General features: G+C 49.3%; 1 protein-coding gene across 1 annotated transcript; it reads left to right on the forward strand.

The window, feature by feature from the left end:
• Positions 1-68: 68 nt before the first annotated feature.
• On the forward strand, positions 69-20,327 carry gemin5 (gem (nuclear organelle) associated protein 5). The gene is made up of 28 exons (XM_088931827.1): positions 69-285; positions 681-835; positions 1,564-1,745; positions 2,349-2,503; positions 2,953-3,057; positions 3,305-3,437; positions 4,282-4,447; positions 5,332-5,544; positions 6,384-6,469; positions 7,540-7,622; positions 8,385-8,515; positions 8,911-8,984; positions 9,688-9,869; positions 10,896-11,035; positions 11,738-11,909; positions 12,150-12,380; positions 13,195-13,332; positions 14,129-14,251; positions 14,929-15,024; positions 15,162-15,299; positions 15,663-15,810; positions 16,515-16,634; positions 17,118-17,328; positions 17,550-17,804; positions 18,223-18,385; positions 18,789-19,245; positions 19,605-19,689; positions 19,985-20,327. The coding sequence occupies exons 1-28, from the start codon at positions 144-146 to the stop codon at positions 20,171-20,173; spliced, it is 4,473 nt and encodes a 1,490-aa protein (XP_088787953.1). The 5' UTR covers positions 69-143; the 3' UTR covers positions 20,174-20,327.
• Positions 20,328-21,008: the final 681 nt, after the last annotated feature.

The following is a 21,008-nucleotide window of genomic DNA, read 5'->3' on the forward strand; positions in this document are numbered from 1 at the left end:
GCGACAGTTGTGTTCGTCGTGCGGCTGTCGTTCTGTTTAGACAGCAGCATGAGCGGATCCCCGGCGTGCGTCTGTTCCAGTTTCGCTGCGTGATGGTCCATACTTTCTCAGCTCTTCTTTAAGTACTGGCTGAGCGAGTTAGGATGGCCGAGAGACTTCTATCAGCGTCTCCAAACTGGTACTGCTCCCGGTCCAGTGACACGAATGTCAAGGGAGTTTTGGGGTTTGGAGCTAAAAATTCAGTATATTTGCTGCAGATCAGTGCACAATCGCCAGTCATCCTAGGTGAGCTGTTCCTCACATTCACAATCCCCAAAAAAGGCTGTGTTTTTTTCCGTATGTGACACCTTAATGATATTGCCAGTACCTTAAAGCTTTACTTTTCAATTCTGTTTATGTAATTTAGTCTCATTGCTGTGAATGAACAAGCGAGGTAATTTTATTTTATGGTTATTACCGGATAGAGGTTCTTATAAGATAAAAAAAACAGGTGGTGCTGGTTTAAATCGTGATGCTTTACATTTCAGTGAATGTCAGATGTGTGATGGGTGTGGCTCAACTTGCTCACCGCTCCTGTTTGTAAAAATCCCGAAGCCGTGAAATGTGAGACTTAACATCCTTCCCTATTGCAGCTGTGTACTCTGTCCTGAGGTGTCGAATAACTGCCTTGTTCCTCTCAGGTGAGCTGACTGGCCACAGAGAGCGAGTCTCGGGTTTTACTTTTTGTCACTACCCTGGCCAAGAGGACCTCTGCGCAAGCTGCTCAGATGACGGGACTGTCAAAGTCTGGGACTCGCAGAAAAGAGTTCTGCTGAAAGAACACAAAGCCCACCAGGTGAGTGCAAAGCTCTCTAGGCTCCCCCCGGGAGCTCTATTCAAATGAGTCCTTGTTGTTTCTGTGATTACTCCAGAGTGTTTTTATAATAATAATAATTGCCGTCACTTATATAGCTCTTTTCTGGACACTCCGCTCAAAGCGCTTTACGGGTAATGGGGATCCCCTCCACCACCACCTGTGTGCACCCCCACCTGGATGATGCGACAGCAGCCATAGTGCGCCAGAACGCTCACCACACACCAGCTCTCAGTGGGGAGGAGAGCAGAGTGATGAAGCCAGTTCATAGATGGGGATTATTAGGAGGCCATGATGGGTAAGGGCCAATGGGAAATTTGGCCAGGACCCTGGGGTTACACCCATACTCTTTTTGAGAAACGCCCTGGGATTTTTAATGATCACGGAGAGTCAGGACCTCGGTTTTACGTCTCATCCGAAGGAACAGCGCCTGTTTACAGTACAGTGTCCCCATCACTATACTGGGGCATTAGGGTGAGCACCCCCTGCTGGTCCCACTAACACCTCTTCCAGCAGGAACCTTAGTTTTTCCCACAAGGTCTCCCATCCAGGTACTGACCAGGCTCACACCTGCTTACAATACATCCCCTTCATAAGAGAATCACAGAGACCACAAGTGCGAGGCGGTGCTTTGGGCAGGTCGTGCTCTTTTTTGGGGTTCGTCTGACTGCTCCACTTGTGCTGCAGTATTTTGGCTGTTCTGTTTCCAGAGCACCATAACAGCGCTGCACTGGTCTCCCATTGAAAAGGACCTGGTGGTCTCCGGGGATGAGAAGGGGGTTGTGGTTTGTTACTGGCACAACAGGAACGACACACACAGCTTCTTCCCTGAGCCCAGGAATATCTTCTGCTTGTCCTGTTCTCCTCACAATGAGAACCACATCGCCGTGGGGTAAGTACTTGCCAAATGAGTGGACATTTTCCATGCAGCTGACGAGTCATTCTGAATGTCTTGTAATATACAAACTGATCATCTCTTCCAGTGTGTTATGGTCCATAGCTGGTGGGGGATGGGGCTGGTACCCCCCGTTCCTGCCCTCTGACAGCTCACTGTCCAAACCTGGGGTACCCAGAGTTCTCCCTGTTTTGTCACTCCAAATGATCATTGTTGCTTTTATTGTTCAAGCAGTGCGCCTTACGTTAGTCATGTTCATGACACAAATCTGAGTTGGCTTTATTTGCATATTTGTATTTTGCGATCACAGTGATACCACATGTCATTTCTCAATAGACCTGTTGAAAAAAGCTTTTCAGCATTACCAGTGGTTCTCATCTAACTGAAAAAGAAAAATCTCAAGCTCTTGTCTTAAAATCAGTGTATACCTTGAGTTCTTGGTGCTGTATTTTGATGGTGGAAGTTACAGAAAAAGGAAGAATATCCACACACAGGAGATAAAGGTGGTTTGTTATGTGGCTTTCCTTAAGAAGGTAGGGGCCCATCTGGCCTGACGGGTCTTGGTGCTGTTAGCGAAGCTCTCACTGACCTCTCCCACAGGTACAAAGATGGGATGGTGATTGTCATTGACATCAGTAAGAAAAACGAGGTTGTGCACCGGCTGCGAGGCCACGATGACGAGATCCACGGCCTGGCCTGGTGCCCCCAGCCTGGCGAGGAAGCGCTCTACAGCCGGCCGGCGGAGGAAAGCACAGGTACAAAGCTCTTGCCAGGTGACCTAGGTGGGCATCATGGATGATAGGTGCAGGGGTTCTGAAGAGGTGGAAGATGGAAAATATGAAGAGCTGGAATCGTCCAGCTCTGTGGTATGAATGTCAGTCTTGTTTCTGAGCGTCTGCTTCAGACCCTGCATGATGCACAAAGCCAGACTTTCACACAGATCTGTATCTTCTGTGCTTCTCGCCTGGCATTGTGTGTCCCATTCAAATGATCTCTACTCCAAGGCTGTTCATTTGGAAACATCAGGGCTCTGGACTGCTGTAGCCAGCAGTCTCTTTTTTTATTTTAATTGATGTTGAGTTTCTGCCTTTTTCCGTTTGGTAAGACAGACAGTATTACTTATTGTTTGCCAGCTATCAGAGCATTCAGACCCGCTGGGCGAACGCACAGAGCAGTTCCCCTGACTCCGCTGTTCCTTTGACAGAGGTGGCCAATGGGGAGGTGGAAGATGAGAGCGAGAGAGGCTGTTACCTGGCATCGGGCAGCAAGGACCAGACAATCCGCCTTTGGAGCACCAGGAAGGGAAAAGGTTTGCTTTTTTTAAGTGTACTGTACTCTCTCAAACTCCTATAAGACCTGTGGTTGTTTAAGCCTTGAACTGAGCTTCACTGGTTTATTGACCCTTGAGGACTTTTTTTATCTCTGTGGCTATAGGACACTAGCAGATAAGGGCTAGGAAGGGTAACCTGTGAACAAGACCTTTAGTGAATTCAGACTCGGGATGCGGTAACTTACGCCCTGCAGAGAAGGAGCTCACGGTGTCTTCTGTGTTTTAGGGGTGATGACACTAAAGCTTCCGTTCCTCAAGAGGAGAGGAGTTGGGGTGGATCCCGCCGTGAAGGAGAGGCTGTGGCTCACAGTGCACTGGCCTCAGGGCCAACCGACACACATAGTGTCCAGCTGTTTTGGGTATGAAACCACTCTGAAAAGTCTTAAATCGAAAGGGCCCGGGGCTGCCCTTGGTTGCGTGCAGGCCTGTACCTGCAATCTCATTTTTTCGGTCACTACTCGAAGCTCGCGACCACAGGTGAGGACAGGGACAGACAGTAGACCCACCAGGAACGTGTGAGCTTCATCTGAAGGCTCAGCTTCTGTTCCACCGCCGCGGTTCGGTACAGCGGCTGCACTGCGTGTCTTCACCAGCTTCCTCCCCCCTCACCGGTCGAGGAACGAGCCCCCGAGGTGCTTCGAATCCTCCGCCTCACCTGCAGAGAGCCAGCCACTCTTTCCTGGGACAGAACCATGACCTTAGATTTGGAGATGCAGACCCTCGTCCTGACTGCCTCGCACTCAGCTGCGAACCTCTCTTCCTGCTGTTCCTCGGCCGGCATCATGGGCAGCCTGTGCCCCTGATGAATCCTCTGTAATCAAACCGCATCTTTGTTGTGGTCAAAAGCCGTCTTGTTGGAATGATATTGTTTGGGTACAATAGTAGGATAGCTAGTTAGTTTGCAAGCTCGTGCAGTACTCCAGCTGTTGGATAGCTTGGGGCGGGGCAGGCTACCACCTGGCCTGAGGCTGCTTTAACCCTTTGTTTTACCCTTAATAGATTTGTCAACCCAGCTGTTGTGCTGGATTGTCCGAAAGAATCTTTAAGGATCGGGATAAACGGTCAGGATTGTGGCTGCGGGAGCCGGCATTCACTCCGAACAGTTCTGGTCATTCATATTTATCTTGGAATATCCTTTGCAAATGAGCAACAAATGAATGACTTGCGTTTCTGTTTCTCTCCCGATCTTGTCTCTTGCTGCAGAGGTGAGCTGCTGTTGTGGGACCTGGTGAAGTCTGGTAAACAGAAGTGGGCTGTGCTGGGCTCTTCGTCTGAGGGACAGAACCACTCGCGGATTGTCTTTAACATGAGCTCCACGAGCGCTGAGGAGAACAGAGAACTTCTGATCAGCATCTCTATGGACAGAGATGTAAGACTTTTCATTTTCTCGGATGCAGCAGCAGCAGCAGCAGCAGCACACGGAGGGAACTGTGTTGCATTAGCAGATAAGAAAGGCAGGAAGCTGAAATAAAGCCAGACAGAACAGATGTTCTCTAGCAGACTTTTTTGCTCCTTGAGGTGCAGATAGTGTGGTTGTGAAAAACAAGGTGTCCTGCATCATCAGTTTGCCACACTTGTTTGGTATCATTACCAAGATTGCTGTTTATTGCTTACAAGCTGGGCTGTTCTTGGGCCTGTCTCACAGCACTTGGGTTTCTCAGACGTCAGCTTGCATTTTTTCCTCGAGGCTGCAGAAGGCCGTGCTAATCCAGAAGCAAAGAGGGTTTGTTAATGAAGCCCAGGACTTCATTAACAAACCTCTCATGGTCTGAGCCATTAACAGAAGAGAACAGGCAGCTTGGTTTTTCCAGGATGTGACAGTGATAGTGAACCCTTCAAGCAGCACTCATCTTTCATTTAAGAACATGAGAAAGGTTACGAACAAGATGTCTTTCAGTCTTTCTTGCTCATGTGATAGTATCTAGTTGATGAAAGGATCTCATCCAGCTGTTTCTTAAAAGATATGTTGTCCGTTTGCACCATACTCGCACCGTAGTTCAGGTGGGTAGCTGCGTCAGCATGTGTAGGCTGCAAAGCAACAAGTAATAGGTTTATTCCATGCTGAAAAGAGAAGAAAGAAAACACTCGCACCATGCCTGGGGTAAACTGGGCACACCTCCTGTGCTCCCGGTTCCATTGCTCATCCACACGGTGTCCTCGTGTGTCCTCTGGGTGGTGTTTCACCGCTCTGCTGGGGTGATGTTGTCATTGCCTTGGTAAGCTGTAACGGGCTCCGTTCTTCCTGGGTTGCAGATAAAATGCTGGGACTTGTCTACCCTGGAGTGCTGCTGGACGCTGCCGTCTCTCGGCGGCTTTGTGTACGCGCTGACCTTCTCTCCGGTGGATACCGGCTCCCTCGCCCTGGGCGTCGGAGACAACATGATCCGAGTCTGGAGCACCCTGTCCCTGAAGAACAAGTACGACACCAAGGTGTTCTGGCAGGGAGTCAAGTCCAAGGTTACAGCGGTAGGTCACGAGGGGTCCGTTTCTTTAAGGTCTTCAGTAGGGTATCGAAATATTGTTGTCTTTTAAAAGTCTTTAAAATTGTAACATTTCTGAGATCTCCCACACAGAAATGTGAAACTGGCTATTGTTCTGCTGTAGTTGTGTGCTAGACTTAAAACAACATGCAGTTTCGAGTATGAAGCATCAGTGTTGCAATTATCCATGTGTAGGTACATAGATGTGGGGGAGAAAAATACATTCTTCTTTGGAAGGACTTGAATTTGTTGTACTTGTTCTGTCTTTAGAGGTTTTTTGTAATAATCTGTCAGGCATACTACCTATTCCACCAAAATATCAGGGGGAGGGCTATTAGTGTTGCACCTCAGTGTTTTCCCCTTCGGTGAAGGGGCACGGTTTGCAGCCTGTAAACATCCTGGCAGTATCTGTAGACACCATTCATAGAACAGGAGGAAGCAGGACACTGTAGGTATTAATGTGTGATGTAGCCAACATATAACGTCTTGAAAATGCAGGTGATAATGTCAGCTTTCTTTAAATATTTCTCTGTCACACTGTAAAGCTTAATTCATGTTGCTTTTGTCTTTTGGACCTGTCGGCCAGCAGACCAGGTTAGAAACAATTTGAGATCATTCAAACCCTTGTTTCTCCAGCCATGCAAGAGAGATGAAGCGGATCCCCCAGTGCACAGCAACCTAATTGATTTGACATTTCACAGCCTGTTGAGGTCGACGGTCTTGCCTCTTGATTATCTTAATACCTGTTTGTTTAGCCTGAGGCTCTTTTTGTCAATAGACACTTAAAGCATCTTCAGATTTATAGCTTAGCTGTGTTCATTTCAGCTGTCCTGGCATCCGCTGAAGGAGGGCTGCCTGGCATTTGGAACCGATGATGGCAAGATTGGCATTTATGAGGCCTATTCTAGCAAGTAAGTGGGAGAAGGCAGAGCATGCTCTGAGCGCACACAATTATACAAAACTGGCCGCACCATTATTGATGGAGCCCTAACAGATTCACGGTTTAGGCCGTCCCCATGGTGACCACGCCTGTCCACATATAGACTGTCTCCGAGGCGACCAGGCCTGTCTGCGTTGAGGCTGTCTCCGTGGTGACCATCGCTGTCCACATTTAGGCCATCTCTAGGTCCGTGAGGTGTGAGGGAATTGTCAGACCGTCATTGTCAGGCCAAACTATACCCTCACAAGTGGCCCTCCAGAATTTTGTTTCATATTCAAAGAATCCATCACCATTGGCATGCACATTTCAGTAATGCTTGAGGTTGCACATGAGGCTTCAAAAACACTATCAAACAAACTGTAACCAGTGATTGCTGTACATTGTAACATTGCGGGAGTAGGAGTGGGTTAGTAGGGACCAAGAAAAAACACCAAAAAGGGGAAAAACAAGAACAAAAAAGCAAAAAAAAAAATGCGCCGCTGTGCAACACGACATCCAGGCTGGGCTTACCCTGTTTAACGGGGTCCGGTCTGGAAGAGCAGGGAGCACAAGGCCAAATCAAAATAAAACTCGACGAGTGAAGAGGGTCACCCTGCCCCAGTAAAGGTACATGACGGGACAGGCAGAATGGAACAGAAAATGTAAAGAAGAAGAAGAACAAGGGGCTTGCGCTCGGGTACGAGCCCCTCCGGGACTGCCGGTGGAAGTTCCTCCCCTTCCGGGGGTGGCCCTGCTCGTCCCCTCGGGGGGTGTCCAGTGTGCTCTTATAGAGCCCTCAGAGCTGTGGCTCATCCTCAAGCAGCCAGAACAGCTGTGACCGCGAAGGCCAGGCGTCGCCCTTCATCCCGGGCTCCGCCTCCACACTGTCCACGCCCCCGTGTCATGCCACCAGGTGTCCGTCTTATTCACAACATGAAGGTAGTCATGAACAGAGGAATGTTCCCAGCAGGAATACTCTGTTTTATATCCCCAATTATACGGGGCTCAGTAATGTTGTTTGCAAGCCCTTCTGTAACGTTTTGCCATATTTCTATTTGCCAGGCCCCCTCAAATTTCCAGCACTTATCACCGAAAGACGGTGTATACTATAGCCTGGGGACCCCCGATACCGCCTCTGTCGTTTGGTAAGTCCACTTTGTTGCTGAAAGGTAGAGTTAGGCAGGGGTGTGATAGCTACAGGAGTTGTTTTGTTTTATCATTGAGCATCTGTGGGATACACAACACTGAGGTTTTCAGACGATTTTGTATCAGTCAGCATCCCCTGCTTCTATGTCTTCACCAACTCGGCAAAGTGGAAAAGATAAATAAACTGGAAGTACTAAATTAAAACGAAGAAGACAACAGCTTGCCTCTGTTGTAATAAGAGAGCATTAACCAGGGAGTGTTTTAAAAAAAACATTTAATTTCCTTCAGATGTCTTCACAGGGAATTCAAGAAAACAGCTGATTTAACTGGCTGCTGCAAGTGGCATTTTTATTGCTTTGTCATACATCTCCAGAGCTGTAAAGATAATTGCCTCAGTTCACATAGTTGCTGATGATTGGAAAACCCACTCACATGAAAGATTTGATTTCTACTTATTCTGCTGCATCTGTCTTACTCTCTCCACAGACAGATGTGCCCTTTGTGTGTGTTCACGCACTATTGTGTCTCCTCTTCGGAAAAAAGATTCTGTTTTATGTGGCTGCCGAAGCTCTTGGCTTTGTTTTTTTTTCCCCCGCACAGTTTCCTTTCGGTAAAATCACTTTTTCCGGGATAATGTACACAGTAAAGATGTCTTATTGTGTGCTCTAACTGGAGACAGACCTTTGGTGCTTCGGAAGAAGGAGGCTCTTGTTCATTTTGAGTGCTGGTGTAATGGGCCGTCTCTCTGTCCCAATCGCTAGGAGACGACAGGCCTCCAGTGGCTCTGTACAGCTGTGCTGGGGAAGGGGTCATCTTCCAGCACAACCCCTGGAAGCTGGCAGAGGAAGCCACTGATGTTGATAAAGTGATTCGGGACACGAACAGCATTAAGGTGCGAACGAGGGGCTTTGTTTTCAGACGAGACTGTATTCTTGTAGTGGCGGGCAGCGAGGGCGTGGTCTTACGGAGTAACTCTACCTTCTTCTGAAATAATCAATTCCTCCCTTAAACATGACCGTTCAAATGGGGGGCATTTTACCCCAGCAAAGGGGCTTGTCACCAAATAGTGATTTTTAAACGATGTGTAAAGGTCTAACTGTAAGAATGTCAACATTAATAGATTTTATTCCAGTTACATCCAGATTAACAATGGTTAATGTTTTCATGCTAAACATACATGTTAGATTGACTCCAATGTCTGAAATCTAGAACATTTGCTGTAAAGGCAGAAAACAGGTATTTGTGCTTATTGTTGTTTCAAGTGGAATTGCTGTGTTTTTTTTTCAGCACAAATTGTCACCACACACTGATCTGAGCTGGAAACCTGATGGCAAAATACTGGCCATTGGGAATGAAGATGGGTGAGTTTCTTAAACTTTATGGAGAATAGGAATAACCTGACCTGTTAGCACTCTTCAGACTCCAGTCACATTTGCAGTGTGTTCTATTAGAGATATAAGATCCCACTTTTACAACCGTTAGGAGCTGCTGGGCTGAGTCATTTGGGTATTGCCTATCTTGCCATCATCCAACAGAATGATGATGATCATGCATTGACCCACAGTACCTAATAAAAAAAAAAGTTGCACCTTAACTTGCTCGGCAATGTGTTAGTTTAAAAGGTATTTAACGATTTAACACCCTGTGGAAGCTGCACCCTAAGGTTATCAGCTGTGAAATAATATGACACATTTACATTGCCATGCAGTTCTGCAGATCGAGGGGGAGCTTTTTTTCCCCATTCTGTTGTTTGCTTCAGCTCAGCTTTGAAAACTCCTCTGCACTTTCTTAAAAGTCATGGGCCCGCAATACTTTTGTTGCCATTTTGATCATTTGGTTTGTGCTTTTGTAGCTCAACTCTTGGAATTTCTTTATTAATTTCTCTTTGCTTAATAAAGCACCCTACTTTGTTAGAGTGCAGGTTGTCTCTGTGTTCTGCTAATCACTAGTTCACTCTTTCTTTCATTCTTTAAAGGCACTTTAAGTAAAGTATTTCCTTCCAGAAGGCCCAACCTGGATGCTGTGGTGTGGTGTTTGTTCATCTTGTGTGTTTGTGCTCTGCAGGTCAGTAGATATATTTCAAGCCCCTCATCTCCAGCTGTTCTGCACCATTCAGCAGCATCACAAGATCATCAATGCCCTCTGCTGGCACCACGAGCACAGCAGCCAGCCGGACCTCGGTTACCTGCTAGCTTCTGGCTCCAGCAACGCGGTGGTGTACGTGCACAACCTCAAGAGCGTGATTGGTGAGCAGGACTCGGCGTGCACACCTTCGCGGGATTTTTCTGTGGGTGAGAGGGCTGGGCCTGCATGGAGGCTCACCGGCTCAGGATTGTGGTCCCCACGCTGCTGGGGTCGGGGGGGCCGGGGTCGGCCAAGGGTCGCTCGCCCCGCGGTGCGTCAGGCGCCGGGGACCTGCCTGGGGCCTGCGGGCCTGCGGGCCTGCAGTCAGATTGGCAGGAAGGCCCCCCTCTTGCTGCTCACTCTCCTGTTGAGCCTCTGACCCACAGTAAGAGGGGCCTGTTCTGCCACTGTAGCACAGTAGCAGTGAGCTGCTGTGCCAGGCCACTGAGCATTCCTTCCTGGGCTCGCAAATAGTGGAAGGTTTTTATTAGTACAAACGGAGAACTGGCGTGCGCCCGAATCTCAGATTTCACTGCCTTGGCATTCGAGAGGCTTGTGCTCCCCTCCTGATGGAAGAGGGCCGGTGTCGGATCCGACATCCGGGATCGAGGTCGAGCGTGCCCGGAGAATAGCTCCCGCCTGTGCTCCAAGCACTGGTGTTTAATGGTTGAACCTCCAAAGGGTCCTCATTCCAAACGTTTAAATTTGAAACCTTCACCAGATAGTTTTTTTTTCAACGAAGTGCCCTATTAAGTCAAGGCACTGTCTTGCCTTGCCCAGAACAAGAACAAATCCATATCTGGAATTTTCTGCCTTTCCCACTTGTGCAGTAGGGATTGAAGGGAAGCAAGAGGCTGGTGCCTCTAGAGGATAATATCCCCGTCGTTGTGTGAAATCCTAGATCTGAAAGTGCGAGTCGGTTCTGCAGTCCTGCAGTGAGGAAATTCCCTTCGCCTCCATCGGCTTCATTCATGGTCTGCTGTAGGGAAGCAAGACAGCAGGCAGCTTTATAATGATCCCACTTAGGGTTCCTCACTGAAGACTGAATCCCTCTTCTTCTCAAGCGCCTGTAATCCACCCTCTGGAAGTCCAGGTTGCTGTGGGAGGAAGGGGTGATGAATCTGTTCTCCCTTTCTTTGTTTGAGAAGAGGCTCCTCCAGACAGTCCTGCCGTGGTGACCGAGCCCTACCGGAGTCTCGCAGGCCACACAGCCAAGATAACCGGCCTGTCCTGGAGTCCCCACCACGACGGGAGACTGGTCTCCGTCTGCTACGATGGGACTGCGCAGGTTAGTCATGCACGCTGTTCTGCTGGGACCGACTTGCCAATTTTTTAATTCTCAAACTTTATTGCTTAGGGATTTGGGGTTTTTAGTAGCAAAAAATAAATTTTAATCAAAAAGGAAAGGTCAGCAGTGTAGGTTTTATGCATGTGTATCGAAAATACCTCTTTCAAAATGGCATAACCCTCCTGTAGGTGTTTTAAAACCACGAACATGAACATTTCTGTCAGGCCCTGCGTCATGCATGAAGCCGCTGTCATCTTTGCTTTTTTAAGTTTCAGTCCAGTTGGCACAGTTTATACAGAAGAACAGAGCCTGAGTGCACTGTATTTCTTGCATCCTTAATTTCAGCAAGCTCAGGACAGTAAACATTGCACATCCTTTAAAAGTGTTCAGATCTATAATCGCAAAATTATCTCGTGTTCAGATTGCATTGTTTTATTTTACAAGCAAAAATAATAGCTAACAATTATTTAACTCTTTCGTGCCTCATTGGCTTGTATGTGGCTGTATAGAAATACTACAGCAGTGACCTTGTCCCTAATGCTGCCTTAACAAATCGCAGTTAGATTTATTTCAAGTGCTACTTCTTACAGATTTTGCTTTTACTTGGTTTTCATGTGTTTTTAGTGATACACGAAAGGATTACAAATAGACCGCAGGCAGTCCTGACCTTTGCCTGACTGCATGTGTTGTAATTGTATGAAGGTGTGGGATGTGCTGAAGGAAGAGGCCGTGTGCAACTACAGGGGTCACAAGGGCCGTCTGCTGTGTGTCCAGTGGTCCCCTGTGGACCCCGATGTGGTCTGGACAGGAGGGGATGACTTCACCGTCCAGGAATGGGCCGTGTCCAAGCAGGAGCACACAAAGCCCCCAAAAGGTGAGCCCGCTAACGGCACTATCTCTTGCATGCTTTCACGATCACCACCCTAATGACAGCAAGGTCGGTAGGGAGCCATCCCAGCATGCACTGCTGTGGGGGCGGACAGGGTACAGGGCGGAATGAGCCATATCGGTTCCAGAGGGATTATTTCTGGGTTTCAACGTTATTGAAGTTCTTGGACACACCGGAGTGCAGGAAGCCTTCCAAGTGCGGTGTGGTTTGTCCTCCTTTGGTCAGGAAAAAAGGGGATTGAGCTGGAGAAAAAGCGGACCACCCAGCCAAAACCAAAGGCCAAGAAGAAGAAGAAGCAGCCCAGCCGGAGCGACAGCAGGTCCGAGGACAGCGAGGTCGTCAACGGGGAGGAGGACGAGCGCGGCGGCTCCGCGCGGCTGCAGGAGGGGCCCGGGCACCTGGAGGAGGAGGAGAAGACAGAAGCCCAGAGGACAGCCGCTCTTCCCAGGCCTGCAGGTATTCCCTCTGACCAGTGGGAATTTAGCCATCAGTTCCTGATTCAGTCTTGGTCAAGTCGACTAAAACGTCTATTAGATACAGTCAGGTTTTCTTCACACTTTTTTTATTTAGTCGACTAAACTTTTCACTCTTGCTTTTAGTGGGCTAAGACTGAATTAGTTTTAGTCACGTATTAGTCATGCAGTTTAATTCAGTTATATAAAATGTGTTTTAGCTTAATTCATTTTTAGTGATTGGAATATTAAGAAAATGAAGTTTAGCCCTTTTCTAATTTATCACTAAGACTGTCCCCGGACCCCTGTCCAGTGAAACCTAGCCGCCGGAGACAGGAAGCGTCTCCAAGACCGGAGGGGTAGTGAAGCCCTGTGCTCTAGAGCAGATCACTTCTCGTTCCCTCCCTCCCAGTTACATCCTGATACTTCCCCCAAACTTCAAACTACGTCACTTCTGTGCATTGATGGGCCGCTCTGAACGTTTGCTTTTTTTTTCAGAAACTGATTTGCAGGCAGTAGAAATGTGTCTGGCACCATTTTGAAATCCCGACTGATGCTCTTTGTTTCCCTCCCGGTTTGTGGTGTTGTACTGAGACGTTACGAAGCCCTTTCTGTCCTTTTTTTCACATTTATAAGTTCCCCTCACATTCTCAAGTACCTGAAAGTACCGCTGTAATCAGATTGGTTTCTGACTTGAAAAGGTTGGAGGCTGTAGAGCAGTTCTTTCACCTCCTTGCCCGTGAGTTAGAAGCGGCAGGGAGATACAGGGTGTTCCGTTAGTGACGGGTGGGTAACCGGTTCATTTGTTCTTGTTCCAGCTTGGTTTAAAGAATCTAGGAAGGAATTTAGTCGCCAGGAAGACAAGGCTGTGTTGGAAAAAGTACACAATGGAGGGAAGGCCTTTTCTTTTGTGAAAAGAGAGACAATTAACGATGAGAAGAAAAGAGTAAAACAAGGTTAGTCTTTATCTGTGATAAGTCTTACCTCCCTTTCATTAATGATCTTGGCTTCTTGCTTTCACCTGTGATTATGACTGTGGACCAGATGATGAAATGAAAACCTTGTCCAAACAAGGGGTGTCCAGGGGTATTCAATCACTGCAATGAGTAGAAGATCTGAGGCTTTCTCCAGGCATGGGTTCCTTTTTCACAACTGGGTCGTAAATTGAGGTTTGGATTAAATCTGAGCCTCTGGCCGAGTAACACAGTCTGTAATCAGGCTTCAAACAGGACAAGAGGAGACTGAAACGGTTACTCAGATGCTGGTTTGGGGGCATCCAGTCTGAGTTTGGAGTTTGGATTTGAAGAGTGTCAAACTTATTTGACTCTCGTAGAGTCGGTGGAAGGTCATCCCATAACAAAGAAGCAGTAAAAGCACGCTCACTAAAATTTAGTCCCAGGGAGAGTGAGTATGAAGAGCTGCACCAGCGCAGGCTGATCCCACAGACTCTCCTGGCTGTCCCTCAGCTGGAAGTGGGCTTCACCGTTCTCAACCCCCCACTGCGGAGCCCAGCTTGAGTCATTGTCTCGTGCAGGTCTCCCCTTCTCTCCTCCTTCTCCCACCCCTTCTCTCCACCCTCTCCCACCGCTTCTCTCCTCCTTTCTCTCCTCCCTCTCCCATCCCTTCTCCCACCCCTTCTCTCCTCCCTCTCCCACCCCTTCTCTCCTCCTTTCTCTCCCCCCTCTCCCCCCAGCATCAGGTTGTGTCTCGGCTCCCTCTCACCCCCCTGCCGCCATGTTGCCTTTCCCCCAGAGACAGCAGGCAAGAAGAGGAAGCCCCGCTCTGTCCTGCCGCTCAGCTCCGCCATGGACCACCGGCCCAAGGAGGAGCTCCACGGAGACTGCCTGGCGCTGGCCGCGGTCCGGCACGGCTCAGGCAAGACTCCTGCTCTCGGCGGCTCACACGTCCGCGCCCGGGCCCGGCTGCTCCTGCACACCCCCGAGACGGGGCTGGCTGGGACGTGAGCTTGCAGCACTTCGGCCGCCTGAGTCCAGTCCCGTCTCGGTCCTCTTTGTGGCTATGGTGTTTATTTAAACAAAAATGAGAACGAAAACTCAAGGTCAAAGACCTGAACTTAACTTTTAAATAAAGATGTAGAGGGAAAGACAATTTTTTAAATAAGATCAAGGTCAATCAGTGCATTAATGCGTGCCCTGTTTTCTGTAAATCTACTGATTCTGTGACAAAAGTAATCATTCTAAAAGATCCCTAAATATTGCTTTGATTATAAATTTGTTGCTGTTCTCATTGTGCAGGCTTCCTGTTAACAAGTGTCCACAGTCTTTGTATTCAGTTTGCTAAGAATCTTAAGAATAACTGGGTTCGATCTTATTTTTTTTAGGAGGTTCAGTGAATTCTCCTTTTAATCCTCGACTAATTCCATTTCTTCACTAAAAGCATGATCTATATCCCTCTAGTATTTGCCATTTCTTCGATGTAGTGTTTTATAAACCCTTCCCGGTCCACTGTGAGATTTTATTCATGCGTGTCCCTCGCCACGTCTGGCCCGCAGTAACCCTGGCCGGGTGGTCTCTGTCCTGTCCCCTCTGCAGCTGTGTCAGGCCGGCATGAGCCCGGCGCCGGGGACCAGATTCAGCTCGGCTTGTTTGCAGACAGAAAAGCTCTCTACAGGATGTTTGAGGAAGAAGGTGAGAAATCGGACTGACAGCATCTTTAAGTGAATCCTTCTTTTTCACACGTTTCTGTATAGTCCCCAAAACGCTCCCGACTGTGTAAGGGCAGTTGAGGTGTGAACGGCAGCCGGCCTGTTTTTTTTCCCCTCTAGAGAAGAATCACGTGGAGGCAGGTCACTGCGATGCTGCTGTCTGCCTGCTGCTCTGGAAGGGGGACATTGCTGGGGCGCTGCAGCTGGCCACTGAGAAGGGGGAGCTGACCGAGCACTTGGTCTCTGTTGCCCCAATGGGTAGGTGGTGGTCTCTTTGCTCTTTTTCTGGCAGTGTTTGAAGTGGTGAAACTGGAGTCCCTCCGAGTAACAGTGCGCAGTGAAAATGCTTGGGGGAGTCGGTGCTGGAAAACTCCGAACCATGTGCGAAGAGAAACAGCCCTGACCTGCTGTCCACACGTGACGAAGCACCACCGTGGGCCCCCCGGCAGAGCCTGACGTGGACGCTGACATGCTGTGGGCCCGCGGGTTGTTGTGGGGGAAGCCGGGGGGGGGGGCTTGGTGCGATGTTCGTTCTGACACGACGGGCCTCTGTGTGTGAGCTTGAGAGGTGCTGGCGCTCCATACCGTACCTTTCAATAGCCTCCTCTGCTCTTCTCCTAGCCGGCTACCAGGTGTGGTCGAGGACCGTGGAGGCCTTCGTGAAACAGCTGTGCTTCCAGGAGCAGTTCGTCAAGGCCGCCTCGTACCTGCTCTCCATTCAGAAAGTGTATGAGGCGGTCGACCTCCTGAAGTCCCAGCAGCTCTACAGGTTATTAGCGGAGTCTTGATCGGGAATCGCCGACTGGCTGACGGATCCGTCTCAGCTTGACTTACCCAGCTCTCCGAAGAGCTGAGGCACTGCCCCTTCACAGGAAATCCTGTGCACCTGCCTGACTCCTCGGGGCTCCAAGGGATAGATTTAGGGTTTTAGGGGTGAATGGAGATTGCTTGTTGGCTGGGAGATGAGTCGAGGTTAGTTCTGGTCAGTTCTGGAAAAAGTAAAGGACGAGGTCTAGACGGATTTGAAATGGTTTTGGAATTCTCATTGTTGCCTGAGCACCACAATACGCAAGGAGTGAGTGGTGAGGGAGGTGTCTTTGTCAGGCGGGGCAAGCATTGTGAGCTTTCCTGGTGTGGTGCTCGTAAAATTGCAGCTTTATCAGTAGCTCTGCTATGTATATTGAGATCGCATGAGTGAACTGTAAAGAATTGAAGGAGTTGTTCACACTTCGGAGAGTGTAGAAACTCTCCAACCTCTCTTTGGAGTTGGGGAGAAGAGCTGAGGCATGGATTTGGCTTTATAAATTGTTGTTTTGGTCTTGGCTGTAAAAAAAAAAGTAAATGGCAAGTTTTAAAAAGAGGAAAAAAATGCAGAGCACTCATTCCTGCTGACTCCCACACAGAGAAGTGCTCTACACTACAGGACAGGAAGAGCAGCAGAAGGACATGTTTAACGTTTCTTTCACCTTCAAGGGAGGCAATAGCACTGGCCAAGGCCAGGCTGCGCCCCGAAGACCCTGTTCTCAAGGATCTGTACACGGCCTGGGCCACAGTGCTCGAGAGTGACGGCCACTACTCGACAGCCGCCAAATGGTAAGTGCAGAGCCTTCTGGTCTCTACACCCTTAACACTAACCACTGCGACTGACTGGAGCAACAGGAGTTAACCGCCTTTGCTCTTCTCCGCAAGGTAGCTGTTCCTGGAATACCATTGCCAGCAAATTGATGGTTCTTTTTGGTTTTTTCTGAAGTCATACAACAGGTTTCTTTCACAACCCTCTTAGCAGCCAGCATATGAAAATGTGAGGATTGCTTTGTGGATTTGGTACCAGAGCGTTAATTATCATTTGAGCTAACACTGTTTTCAGCACTGAATGGGACAGAGAGGGAAGGAGGGACGGATTAACGGATGTTTTAAGAAATAATGAGTCAACCTGTGATGTGTCGTTTTAACCCTCAAAATTCTGTGTTTGATCAAAACTACTAGTTTCTGCTTCAGTTTAGCAAAGTGATTGAAAGAAATGTGTTTTCTTAAAGCAGGCAGCAGATGAATTCCGCATGTCCTTTGATCTTTTAGTTACTTAGCAACAGACTCTGCCTTTGATGCTGCCAAGGTGATTGCCAAGAAGGGGGATGTAACATCATTAAAAGTGGCCGCAGAAGTGGCCCTGATTCTGGGAGAAAACGACCTGTCACACCTGCTTTCCCTGAGATGTGCGAGGGAGCTGTTGAATTCCCAGGACTGGCTTGGAGCCCAGGAAGTGCTTAAGGCCCAGGAGGGCTTACTGGTGAGTTAGGAGCTTGTGTCAACACAAAGCACCTGTTGGAGCTCGTGCAGAGGACTGGCTTATTAATAAGCTCAGTAGCTCGCGCGATTGAGGTGATCGGACCTGGGGAACTCATTCATTTGTTTCCCACGAGGGGGGTATTGAAAGAGAGCTGGTGTGTTTGAAAATGTGCGCTGGCTCCAGTGTCCTGACTGCCGACTGCTCGGTCTCTCCTGGCACAGGCACACCGGTTACTGTACTGCACCAACGAGCTGCTGGTCAAGAGCCTGGCAGGAGCAGAGCTGCTTAACTGGAGCAGCGCCTCCACCCACCGCTGGGCGCTCGGACCAGACGAGGCCCTTCTGAGGGGAGTGGGCAGGGTGTGGGAGAGGGAGTTCGACGTCTCTGCCGCCGATGTGGGCAGAGTGGAGCTGCTTCACCAGCAGCTGAAGACCGTGGAGAACCCGGCCGTGACCGTGAACGTCCCCACAAAACAGGTCAGCTTCTGCCGCGCAGGCGCCAGGGCAGGTCTGCTCATCAAGAAACAACACGCTCCTGCAGAGCACTGTTCACAATCAGACAGGCACGGCTTTGGCCTTGTGACACAACAGAGGCTGCAGCCCGTGAAAGAACTAGCAGGTGCCAAATTACATTAATTTTGACGTCATTATTTCCCATCTCCTAGTACTTGTCTGAAAAGAAGCACAGGATGCTGCCTTAGAAATATCTTTAGCCGTTGTTTGACTATAAAAGGCTTTATCCATGTACTGTAGGTGTCACTCGCAGTGTTTTGCATGATGACTTGCTACAGAAATTAACACCTTTCGTTCTGTAGTTTGCCGTCTCTCGACTCTCGACCCCTCGCTGGGTCCTGCGGCCCTGATGACCGGCTCGTGTCTCCTCTCCCCCGCGCAGCTGCTGTCCCAGCTGTCCCTGGACCTGACGCTTGCCCTGCTCAGCTCCCTGGGGGGCTCCTGGGGGGCGGCGCTGGAGGAGCTGCTGCAGGCGGCCTCCCGCTGCAGAGACGCGGGACACCTCCGTCTGATGAAGGAGCTCTGCACGCGCCTCTTCCCGCGCGGTAAGGGTGGCAGTCGTCTCCGCTGGTCTTCCTCCATGCCTCCTCGCGGACCAGCTGCTGGGTGAACTGAAGCTGAAGCATCTGTACTTCCTGTGCTCCCAAATTAACAAAAAATCGCCTAGATTTCCAGTTTCAAATTAAAGTACACTTCATGCAAATAGCTACAGTTTTCTAGGTCTCTATAGAAGCAGCAGCTTCTGGGAATGAAAACCTGCAGAGACACAGGCCCTTCAGTACCGGGATTGATTGGGCTCCCTGGATGTCCAGACCGAACAAAGACTGGCTAGTGCCCAGCTCCCGACGTCCTGTAGAAAGCCGAGCCATTGTGGTGTTTCAGTGAAGAGCGAATGGCAGCCGTGCGGTTGAAACTGTCGAGCATGTCTTCCTTCCTTTGTTCCTGCAGGCCCTGAATCCGTCCTGCAGTTCAAGGAGAAGCTGGACTCCGGAGACGTGAAGGGCGCGGCGGCAGTCCGCAGCCTGGAGGCCTTTGTGTGTTACCTGCAGCTGTACGAGTTGTGGTGGGGGAGCAGTGAGCCCACTGCTCAGCTGCAAGAGGGGGCAGGCATTGCGCCCCCTGTGGCTCTCGTAGACAGCGGCGCATGTGACCATTCTGACCCGCTGAATGGCTCCGAGGGCCCGGGTGAAGGAAGCGCCGGACAGCGCCCGGACGCCAGCTCGCTCGCGGAGGCCTGCCTGTCCGAGCCCCACGCCCTGCTCCAGGCCACTCGCAGGGCCCTTGCCGACCTACAGCAGCAGCTGTCCAGCATGGTGCAGCAGCACCGCCGGGCTCAGGACGGGCCTGCCGAGGCCGAGGCCGGACCCAGCGCGGAGCAGGCGGCAGCCGGGGAACAGGGACCGAGGTCTGGCCAGCGCAAACACAGTAGAGTGTTCTTGTACATCATGAGTGTTTAACACATCCCTAAGGAAACTGCCACTGCTCTCTTGCTCTAGGGTTGGTGTGAGTTCGGCATTGGCATCAGGGAAGCACAGCTTAAGAGGATGCTTAGTAAACGTAGCCACTGTCCTTTCACAATCACAGCTGTGTTTCAAGGGAAACGAGAGGAGACAAGCTTGATACAGTTTAGTGGCTGTTGAAGGAAGTGTTACAGGTTTCTTTTTTCCTAGGAAAACATCATTCCTATTGTATTTTGAGTGCTAACACACTCTTCTTTGTATCTCTTTTTTTTTCACAAAGTATTATTTTCTTGTCTCATTGTAGTGAGGAGCCTGGATCTTTAATACCCTTGGTTTCTCAAATCGCCGAACAGAATCGGCGACTGGATGAGATTCCTGAGGATGTGAAGGTATTTTCAAGTATTTTTTGGGATCCTGTTCCGGTGTTTTCATTCCAACAGTTTAAAAAACAATAAACTAGGAATTTCACAGTGTGACCGCAGACCGTGTTTTGATTTCAGGAGGAATGATGCCTAAAGAGAATATTATTTGTAGCCATAGAAAATTGATTTAGTATATGCCATTGAAGATACCCCACACTCTTTGCTGAGGTGTGCCACAGCGCTTGGCTGCTCCCTTGCTTTAATGCTCTTGTCTTCCTTTCTGCCTAATGCAAGCACTGCTGTTGCCTCTGTCTGCTTTCAGCGCCTCCCTTTCCCGGACGTGGTGGAGTGCTGCCTTGTCCTCCTCCACATGGACTGTGTTCCTGAAGACGTGAAGGACAGAGCTCTAGGTCTCGTGCAGCAGTACGGAAATACAGACGCCCAGCGGAAGGCCTGTCAGAAATTCTGCACAAAAAATGACGAACCTGCTGGAGAACCTGCTGGAGAATAAAAAAAACCGAGTGGTTTTTCCTATTTCATTCCAGGAATCCTGGATCCGTTTCTCCCCTTTTGTTGTGAATACAGCAAGAATACCTAGATAGCAAACCGGCCTCAATTTTGTAAGCTTGTAAATAATAAACTGTTTTTTCACTATGGCAAGAAAACTTGTACGTCTTTCTTAAAGCACAAGTTTTGGCATGGGGTTCTTCATCATAAAAGATTGTTGATGAAGTGTGAACTGTTGGCTGGTGTGATTGCATCACAAACGATAGAGCTCTTACCCCAACAGTACCTGTCCTGTTTTGTCCGAGAATGCTTCCCTTTGCTCCAGGTGCGTTTCGAAGGTGGCCGGGCAGCGCAGCCGGTCAAACACTACACAGGTTTAACGGGAAGCCTCAAAACCTGCCCACTGGCCTGCCTGGACACTTTTAAAAGACCTTCACATCCCGCAGGTTTCAGAATCACCTCTCTGATAAGACTGGAAAACTCAGCTGCTCTTCTCATCCGCTTCACTGGCCCAGTTTTCATTAAGGCACGAGATGGAGTAAAGAGCAGAACAAATGTGGGACTTGAAGTCCAGGGTTGTCTGCCCCTGACGTGCTTTATTCTCATGTGGCTCATGTTCCGGCTGGGAGACACTGGATAATGGTGCCCTGAGGTGTGTTTGCTGCAGTGGGTTCCCCAGGAGTCTCTATCTGCAGTATAAGCCATTGTTCCAAGGCACAGTTTTCACCATACGGCTGCTACAAGGGCCAGCTTCCTATACCAGCACCTTGAACATGTGGGTTTGTATGTTTAGCTAGTCTGCCTTAACAACTGAAGAAAATAATGCCATCAGGAGGGGT

This window comes from Atractosteus spatula, chromosome 14 (genome assembly GCF_055471065.1).
Source record: "Atractosteus spatula isolate fAtrSpa1 chromosome 14, fAtrSpa1.hap1, whole genome shotgun sequence".
NCBI lineage: Eukaryota > Metazoa > Chordata > Actinopteri > Semionotiformes > Lepisosteidae > Atractosteus > Atractosteus spatula.

Excerpts from the sequence above, each read along its gene's own strand:
- gemin5 (XM_088931827.1), top strand. The coding sequence starts at position 144 with ATGGCCGAGAGACTTCTATCAGCGTCTCCAAACTGGTACTGCTCCCGG. Across the intron at positions 286-680 it reads ACAATCGCCAGTCATCCTAG|GTGAGCTGACTGGCCACAGA; the intron begins GTGAGCTGTTCC and ends TGTTCCTCTCAG. Across the intron at positions 3,058-3,304 it reads GAGCACCAGGAAGGGAAAAG|GGGTGATGACACTAAAGCTT; the intron begins GTTTGCTTTTTT and ends TCTGTGTTTTAG.